General features: G+C 37.8%; 1 protein-coding gene across 1 annotated transcript; it reads right to left on the bottom strand.

Moving 5' to 3' along the window:
• Positions 1-1,364: 1,364 nt before the first annotated feature.
• LOC133691577 (putative indole-3-acetic acid-amido synthetase GH3.9) lies at positions 1,365-4,691 on the bottom strand. Its single transcript, XM_062112145.1, has 4 exons — positions 4,298-4,691; positions 4,083-4,184; positions 2,563-3,386; positions 1,365-2,128 (listed from the first exon to the last, which is right to left on the bottom strand). The coding sequence occupies exons 1-4, from the start codon at positions 4,585-4,587 to the stop codon at positions 1,554-1,556; spliced, it is 1,791 nt and encodes a 596-aa protein (XP_061968129.1). The 5' UTR covers positions 4,588-4,691; the 3' UTR covers positions 1,365-1,553.
• Positions 4,692-9,748: the final 5,057 nt, after the last annotated feature.

The raw sequence follows: 9,748 nt of genomic DNA, 5'->3' as shown, positions 1-9,748 counted from the left end.
ACCTTTTTCTTTTTGTGGTAGTGTATGGCATTGTTCCTTGAATCTCAAATGTTGACAAAATTTTCCAGCAAGTTTTTATGTCGTGTGTTTATGCTCAAAATGTTCCACTCTTCTTTTATCTTAAGAGAAATTGAGTTTTGCTCTTTTTCGAAGAATCTTACCCACGACTTTCATCTTAAGAGCAAAGGAGAGTGCTACTACCAGTAGAAAAAAGAAATCATTTTTAAATAATTATATAATGTTAAATAAAAGACAATGAAAAGAATAATAAAATAATGTTAAATTGAGAGAGGGGCACAAAATTTCTTTATCCCTGCTTCCCCTACTCACAAAGTTAACATATTTTTATTTATTTTACATTTTAAGCCTAAGATTTTGATTTCTTTTTAATTATTCATAAGTTTATTGTACAGTAAATACATGTTTTACACCCAAAAATATCATGTTGCTAATCCTAAATTTTAGGTTCGGTCTCTGGACACAGAAGAGTTGACGTTGGCCTGGAGAAGGCTTTTGTATCAATATCGTCTTTGATCGAACTAGTACTGTCGAAAGACCGAGAATGCATGCGCATGTTGCGGCACGCTCAAATATGTTGTCGAGTGGGAGGATCCTGTTGTTTCCTCTTTACAACAAGATCAAGTCGATGAATGCACTAATTCCAAAGTGGTGGGTCACTATAAATAATGCTGACGCATAAGAAAACACACAACTCGTCGAGGAAAAAAGAAGAACAGTAGCCTTTGATTCTTGATTGGATTGTCTCGGGGAAAGAGGCAAATGGAGTGCTGATTTTGCGGATGCACACCCAACAGTGCAGCCCAGCACTCCACAAGGTTACGGGATGTAGTGTAGCTATCACTTGTGGAGCACCGCAACACCATCAATAAGGGGAAAATGATCAGCAGAATGTCCTGAAGCACCAACTATATATGCATAATACTTCAATAATAACTCATTCATGAGTAATATGTTATGAGATACCAATGATTCTGGACGATCACCGAGTCTTGTAGATAGCTAATGAAACCATGACAGGATCTGGTCTTACAATAACGGTACCTTTGAATTTTTCGAAAGGCATCATAGTTGAAGCCCAAGATGTTCAGGAGGGGACAGTTCCTTTTTACTCTTTTGCTGCTAAAAGCATGAAATACTCATGACATGATATAACAGCTACACTGCTTATATGTATCTCTCATTTTTGAGCAACTTCTGTTTGGATAATCCTCGTGACATGATATAACAGCTACACTACTTATATCTTTGCACCCTTTACCTTGTTCTAGTCGTTTGATGATAAATTTTCTCGGGGTTTTATTAATACATTGCATAGTTGCCTAAATATGGCTAGACCATGAAAATCTCATAATAATCAAAGATTAAATTTCCCAGAAAACCAGAAAGGATCACAAGCAGCACATTTTAGGTACATATATAATGGTTCAGGGCATTCCACATTGCTGTTGATTAGCCCTTTAGATCTGCTTTGACTAGTAGTGGAAGTATCGAGGAACGATCAGGAGAAAAGGCTTCAAGTTTGATCAACAGAATCAAGGGATCCAAGCAGGATCTCTTGGACTAAAAGCTGATGCCTTAACATGGGAATTAAGTAACTTAAGAGCAGCATTCGACTTGATGCTCCTTGGTGTTTTATACTGATTGATTGATGCCCCTTGGCCAATGAAAAAATCCATTAGTGCCTCAAATGTGCCAGACTCCACCACACGTATCTCCAGTGGTCCTACAGACTTGTCGTGAGCACGGCATCGCCTGTACACATAATCAAGTTTTTCTTCTACACTAATGCAACATTCTTGGAGTAGTTTGACATCAAGTTGGGCTGAAGAGTCTGGGAATGATGCATCATGGAGAATTTCCCAATACAGCACATAGTGCCCTGGTACAGACGATGTGTCTGCATAGCTAGTGTATTCCACGAGGAGGGCATCATAGGGTTCCAGTAATTTCTTCGCAGCTGTGATGCTCTTGTGAAGATCTTCCTCGTTAGTTTTGTCATTGTCAATGCTGAGAACGACATTTCTCCTACAAATGAATTGAAATTGCGGGGCTTTATTGTGAAATCCTGTCACTCGGAGTACATCGCCTATACGATAACGATATAGCCCTGAATCATTCATCAAAAGATTATTTTTTGTGAAGCTTAATTTACAAGGGTAACATATTTATATCAAGAGCAATAGCAGTTTGAATCATGAAAGCTCCCGGTCCATTCAAATTACCTTCTCCAAAATCTCCCTCCTAGAATCCCACTTCATGTGGAATATAATTGGATAATGATCTTTCAGACACAGAGACAAAATAATAATTATATGCAGCACTAGCAACAGTAAGTTGTTAACGTTCTCTCCATGTTTGTTCAGAAAAATTGTCCAGTTCATGTACTTCACAAAAGTGACATCTTGGAGGATAATATTAGAGAGGAACCATAATAGATCAGCTAAAAAAGGCGTTTTCAGAAAATTACTTCCTCTGGGACCTAGATGACTTTGCAAACACTAAAAATTGGAAAAGCAAAACCAATTAAGAGATGCTTCTTACCAGCAAAGGTAGTAACCACCAACTCATAGTAGGAGCCGAGTCTAACATTCACCAAATTGACAAGCTTATCATTGGGCACTTCTCCTTCCTCATCTTTGTTCACTAACCAGGTCCCATTCTCTCCCAGATGTATAAACTCAAAATAACACATGTTAGGCAAGAGGGTAAAAGCCACGTCTGCAGGATCGCATAAAGGTTTCAAATTGACACCGAAATAACACTCTGAGGATGCATACATTGTACACACCAAGGGCAACTTCCCTTCACTATAATACTCCAGTGATGGTATATATTGTGCCATAGACCCAGTCACCACCGCCTCAATGTACTTAGCTCTGGGCCAAAGGTGACATAAAATTCCCTTCCATGATGTATTGCTACAAATATCCTCAATTTCATCCGCAAGAGAAGGATTCGGTGATGTTAGTAACATTGACATGCATGAACGACATTCAGGATCTGTGATGGTAGGATCTAAGTCACCACTGCGTATATCATTGCATAGGCGACCCCAGTTGCGCTCAAGAAATGAAATGGCTCGAAGAAAAGCTGACGCAAACACTGCTCCAAGCCTTAGGACTTGATGACGGTGAACTAGACCAGATAGCAACTGGCAATACATGCTCTGGTTGCTATCCTTGCATAGGATGGCTTGGTCCGGGCTAGTGAAATCATTGAATGCATCACGGGTTCGGCACTTGAAGTGTTTGCTTTTGTAGTAACTAGTTAGCACAGTTCGAGCTGGTAAGCCACAGGGAGTAGACATTTCCGCCTTGATAAAGTACAGGAACATTGCTTTGCCCTCATCAAGACCAGAGATGTACCTGAAATGATAGTGTTAACCCAACATATACTGCTGCATTTAAGATTTTAAAGACAAAGAAATGCTTAGAAGACAATAACATGATAACGGTCCCCAAATTAATATTGACTTTATTGATATTCATTTGCAGCTGCAACCACTCAATACACGTCTAATTATAATAGTACTATAAAGGGTAAAATCTCCTATGCAAGCAGAGACTCACAATAAAACAAAAGAATACCCCTCATCAGGGTTCCTTGCTCAACAAATAGGACAAGGCTAATTACTTTAGTTCTCCTTTTTGTGGAAGGTATGTTGGCTTCTAAGCTAATAGAGCATTTTAAGCACATACAAGACTCTGATTTTTGAAGGGAGATAGTCCTCAGAATTTCAAACAACTGATGCACAGCATCATGTCTTATCAAATATTCCAGTTCAGCATGCCCTTAACCAGTGAGTGCTACCGTTCATGCTCAGGATGAAGGGCCCACTGCTATTTTTGTCTGAAATCAACAGATGCTGATAAAAAGAGGGAAAGGACTAGTATTGCTTCTAGCTAGCTTACCCTTAAAAAAATAATTTCTAAACATGCCCAGAAGATTAATAATGTTTTAGTGCAACTGATTTGTATCAAAACGTTAAGCACTATATAGAAACAGTAATAGACTCATAACTATATGATGCAGTTATAAAATGTAGAGAAGATGTAAATAACTGGTTCATTATCGGCATGATGAGGTTATATACAAAGGTTCGGCGATTTAGATCTTCTGCTATTGATGGCATTAACTTAGGCTCTCCTGCAGAAGTCCCTGAACTGCAAATGCAGAATGACAGAATGTAAAATCCAAACCATGAAAAAAATAAAATAAGGAAAGCATTTTATAAGTGAACAAGCACAAGAAATGTTATGGTGAAAGAGGGAAAGACCTGCATAACATCTCAGTAACAGGATGACCGGTGACCAGAGAAGAGTCTTCTCCAGTAGCAATCCTTTGGATATAAGGACAGACATCCTTGTAAGTAATGACAGGGACATGGAACTTAAACTCGTCTACGTCCTTTGACCCCTTCATGTACTTACTCAAATACTCAGTTTCCCCATTTTGCATTAAGATCGCTTTCAGTATAGTTTCCTGAACTTCATCAGCCTTCTCTGTAAGCCTCTCAATTTCTTTCAACGCAACCCAACCTTTGTACTCCAATTTCTTTCCATCCATGATAAAAATAGAAGAGGAGTGATACAAGGACTATAGTTGTTGTTGAATAGGTGCTGAAACCAGTGGGTCTATATATAATAAGAAATTAAGGAAGTCTAGGATGTTTATGTTCTCATGAGCATCGCCACAATGATGATGGTTAAGAGCACTGATGGCCATGTGCCAATGCTAAAGCATCCCTCACACTACGTTAGTTGGATGCTTCTAGCATATAGACAGCATTTTTTTTTTCTTTTCCTTTTTTTTCCCTTTCTTAGAACATCATTTTTTTTTTCTTTGAACATCATTTCAAGCTGATTGGAAAACATTGTCACATGTTCCATTTGTAATGCGGACCTCACAAGCATTTTAAGATTTTTTTAATAAAAAAAAAGCGTACAGGAACATGTCGGATAAAATAAACTCTGTAAAACCACCCTTTTGGTGAAATCAGTTGCAAGTTCCTGCACGTTTGTGATGCAACATCGAGAACTGCAGATTTTCATCCTAACTAAACTTGAAGAAAAATCTAAAGTCATTCCATCGGTAAATCCCAATCTACTGTAAGAATATTTTTGGTAATTCTTAAAGAAATTCTGACAATTAATTGAACAACATGAGAAAACATGCTAGCCAGATTTATGCCATCAAAACTCGTAAGCCATCATATTCTAGTGATACATTGGCGATTAGAATCAGCACACGCATGTCCCATCCATTACCTGACGCGAATGCATGTATGATGCACGTGCGCGCACATATGTGTATGTAAATGCATGTGTATGCACACATGCATGTAATCACAAACACATCAGCGCATATCATGCATATCTATTCAGATAAATTTCTGGCTGACTACAAGGAGAGGTGCTACGTATTATTTGCGGCTACTGTTCTTTGATAATGCCATCAAAACACAAAAATTAAGGAACCTTACTTCATTTCTGTTATAATAGCCAGCATCTTCAACAATTTTCCAACACAAGAAAGATCATATGTGACAGTTTAAGTTGCAAGTATCAAAGGTCATTCAAGGTTTCCCCTTAAAATAAAGTTATTCCCAAGTACCACATGCATGAAAACATATTGGACTAGAAGGAATGGCAGCCTCTTTTCGCTGATGGTATTTTATCAAAGCTTGTGATGGAAAAAGGAAGAAACAATCTCAACCTTACAAGTTTAAGATGCTTGATCTAAGAGGATGCATGTCTGAATATATCCTTATCCAAATAAATATCAAGAAAGTTAAGTTGAGACCTTTTATAATATATATACGTACAATCAAAAATGTTGGTGCTCGCCGCATCTGTTACGATCTTTCTTTTCTTTTCTTATTGTACTCTTAAAGACATGGTGGACGTCTGCCGACACTCTTCTTCTCCACCACAAAACAATTCTAGCTAGGCAGTAGTGCCTAGTGCAATATAAATCTTTATCCACAACTGGAAATTTTGTGATAATGCATGAAAAAGTGAACTTTGCTAGGCCTTGTTTTTTCCATGAGTAGATGGAGAACAGCGCATGTCATCACACAAATCATGATGTCCTCCATACCCGTTGTAGATATTCTTCGTACATATGAAGTTACAACACTCATCGACCGTAGAATCCTCATTTGCTTGTGTGCTGCAAAAACATTGAGATTCTTACCAATGGATATCCACCTCTGGAATTTTTTCATCTGTCACTATTAAGTATTGACAAGTTAATACCATATCATCAGAAACAGTAGAAAAAATTAACCAAAGAAATGGTGAGAAGAGCGTATAGGAAGTTCTGGTTGAATAAAAAAGCTGATGATCAAGAAATACGAGGAAAAGGAAAGAAAGAAGAATTGATAACTTAATTTATTAGGAATATGTAATTTTCTCATAACTAGGATCATATTCGATGAAGCACGGTTTCCTGTCAAATAAAGTTGTGTAACTTAGCAAACACTGAAGACTTATCACGTGATGCTTTAGGGCCTGTTTGTTTCTGCGTTTCAAAAGCGCTTTTGACAAAATTTGAAAATTTTTTATTTTTTTATTAACTTCAAATTAATATGTTTTTAGTGTTTTCAAATCATTTTGATGTGCTGATGTCAAAAATAATTTTTAAAAAATAAAAAAATATCATTAGCATGTATTTTGGCACGAAAAGTTATTTGAAAAGCAACTGCAACCACACTGTCAAACAAACCCTTAATATCATGGGAACACCAACTCCAACCATAGCAGCTTTGTCCAACACCTAACAAGTTGTTTCATTGAAACTTACATACACAAATTATCTCTATTGACAAATGCAGATGAAACCATATCTTATTGGTCAAAGCATTTTTCATTTTGTTGATGGCTTAGTGTCGTGTCCTCCATCTCATGTTTCTGACAGTTTTGCTAGTTCCTCTTAGACAATCAGCCTTTCTTTTCTTCATTGGAAGCAACATGATCAACTTATTTTGAGCGCATTGATCTCTTCTCTCTCCATGGATGTGTTACACCTCATTGTAGATTGTCATACCTCGCATTGTGTTTGGCACATTATTAAAAAATCTCTCGCGCCTCCATCCTCTTGCATGCAACTCCATGGTTCCTTTCAAGATCTTTAGCAAGGTGTTGCATCAGTTACTATATACATGCAGCAAGCAAAATCATTATTTGATGAATTTGCTGCTGTTGGCCGGCCTATATCTCTTGAAAATTTTAATCTATATGTGTTCTGTGGCCTTCATATTGAGTTCAAAGACTTGGTAATTAGTCTTGTAACCAAGGCAGAACTGTTGTCATATGCCGACCTTTATAGCTACCTCCTTACCCATGAATTTCTGCATAAGAACTCCCTTCATTTCATGGATGCAAACTCACCTTTGCTACCACAGCCACCACTGCTGCCAACACCCTCTACCCATCTTGCTACATCTCATTACAACCCTAATTTCAGTCGTAACAGTGGATGTTCTCATGGAAACTAGCATCCCAACAACAACTATTACAATCATCAGAACATGTCCTCAGCTGCTACCAACTGGAGGTAGAACAAATGGTAGTAGAACAGGCACAATATAGGATCTATATAATGGTCTGGACAGCAGAATGTCAAAGGTCAATTATACTCAACCTTCATCCACTCAGCTCCACATTGTGTCCAGTTTCATGGCAATACCCAGCAACCCTTTACTCATCTTGTTGTTAGGAACGTTTCTACCGCTACTTGGTTCCCTAACATCAGCATGAACCAACACGTTACACCTGACCTTACAACTATGATTGATTCTGCATCCTATCTTAGTAATGATCATTTTGCTTGTTGGGACATAACACATTTCATTCCCTAAAACATATTTTTAAATTATCTAATGTTCTTCATGTACTTTATATTACCAAACCGCTACGTTTTATTCAAAAAATTTATCGTGATAATCATGTTTATTTTGAATTTCACACTTCTATGTTTTATGTCAAGGATCTCATCACCAATGAAGTGCTCCTTTCCAGTCAGAGTAGTGATGGTCTCTATGTCCTATCTAAGTCTTTTGCCATGTCAATCCCTCAAACATATTGGTCTCCTTGCATCTCTGTGACTGTAGATCTGTGGCATCATCGTTTGGGTCATTCTGCTTCCTAGATTTTAAATTTGTTAGTTTCTAAAAATAAACTAGCTTGTACTTCTAGACACTCTCTTACTCAATGTCAAGCTTGTCCACTAGGCAAGTCATTGTGTTTGTCGAAGAGACCTACAGGTCACAAAACTACTGCCCCACTTGATTTAATATTTAGTGATGTTTGGAGCCCTACTCTTATGTTTTTTTCTAATGATATTCGTTACTTTGTTATCTTTATTGATACGGAATACCAAACATATATGGTATTACCCTCTTGTTGCAAAATCTGATATGTTCTCTATTTTTCATCATTTTTAAACATTTGTTAAGCGTCAATTTTCACATAAAATTAAATCTGTTCAAACTGATTGGGATGGTGAATATCGCAAGTTACATCAGTTCTTTCAGATTATTGGTATTCATCACAGGTTAATTTGTCCTCATACCCATGAACAGAATGGCACTGTTGAGTGTTGCCATCGGCACATTGTCGAAACTGGCCTCACCCTTCTAGGCCAATGTAGTGCACCATTATGATTTTGGAACTATGTTTTTAAATCATCGGTATATCTCATTAATCATGCCTATTTTTGTTCTCCAAAAAAAATCTCATTTAAGTGTGTGTTTTGCCGTACTTCTAATTATAACTTTTTAAGTACTTTTAGGTGTTTGTGTTTCCTTTTTTTGCGTCCATATCATGCTCATAAGTTGGATTTTCGTTCCTCTTCATTTGTGTTCTTAGGATATAGTTCTTCTCATTTTGGTTATTGTTGTCTTGACTTAGCATCTCAACGTATTTATGTCTCTCGTCATGTTTGTTTTCATGAAGATGTGTTTTTTTAGCGAATTTTGAATAGATAACACAACAACCGGTTACCTAACCACAACCTACACGCCTCTCAACCTTGAATCTTCCCCAAAACTTTCAGCGTACGACCCCCACAAACTTACCAAACCAGCACCCTTGACTTGTTATAAATCGCACCCCTTTAAACCCATCACTTGCCCATAAGGTCTGCAACCATTTCATCGCTACCCAACTTTGTCATACTATCATCATCTGCTTGTTTTTATAATGATCAATATGCAGGAATAGGTTCTCCCTCTACAGAAGTTCATGCTTCCAGGTCACTACTATAGAACAGACCGGTTCTGCAACAGGTTCTTCATTGTCTGCTGTGCAATCCGACCCCTCGACAGGTTCCCCAACAGATTTGTAACTCTGTGTCGATCTCTCCTCATATCCTCTCCAGCATCTCACAGATATAGGTTCTTCTCCCCCTTGACATGCTGCTCGTTAGCATCACATGGTCCTCAATCCTCAGCAGCCGAAAACAACACTATTAACAGTGTTTGTCACCGTCATTAATCCTTTAATATGTCAGGTAGTGTCACCTCCTAACCATGAACCCATTACTTTTACTAATGCTAACAAGTATGAGGTTTGGCATAGTACTATGCGCGAGGAAATTTAGGCATTACGGGCTAATGAAACTTGGACTTTGGTTCCCTTTCATCCGTTGATGAATGCTGTTAGTAATCAGTGTGTGTACAGAATAAAACACCGGGTTGATGGCAGCATTGAGAGGTATAAGGCGT

Source organism: Populus nigra, chromosome 4 (genome assembly GCF_951802175.1).
Source record: "Populus nigra chromosome 4, ddPopNigr1.1, whole genome shotgun sequence".
Taxonomy (NCBI): domain Eukaryota; kingdom Viridiplantae; phylum Streptophyta; class Magnoliopsida; order Malpighiales; family Salicaceae; genus Populus; species Populus nigra.
The sequence above is the reverse complement of the archived record's forward strand: the minus strand, read 5'-3'. Positions and strand labels throughout refer to the sequence as shown.

Bases quoted from the DNA above. Each gene is read 5' to 3' on its own strand.
- LOC133691577 (XM_062112145.1), bottom strand. From the start codon at position 4,587: ATGGATGGAAAGAAATTGGAGTACAAAGGTTGGGTTGCGTTGAAAGAA. The intron at 4,185-4,297 runs GTCTTTCCCTCT...CTGCATTTGCAG, and splicing joins GTTACTGAGATGTTATGCAG to TTCAGGGACTTCTGCAGGAG. The intron at 3,387-4,082 runs GTTATTTACATC...CTATCATTTCAG, and splicing joins ATCATGCCGATAATGAACCA to GTACATCTCTGGTCTTGATG.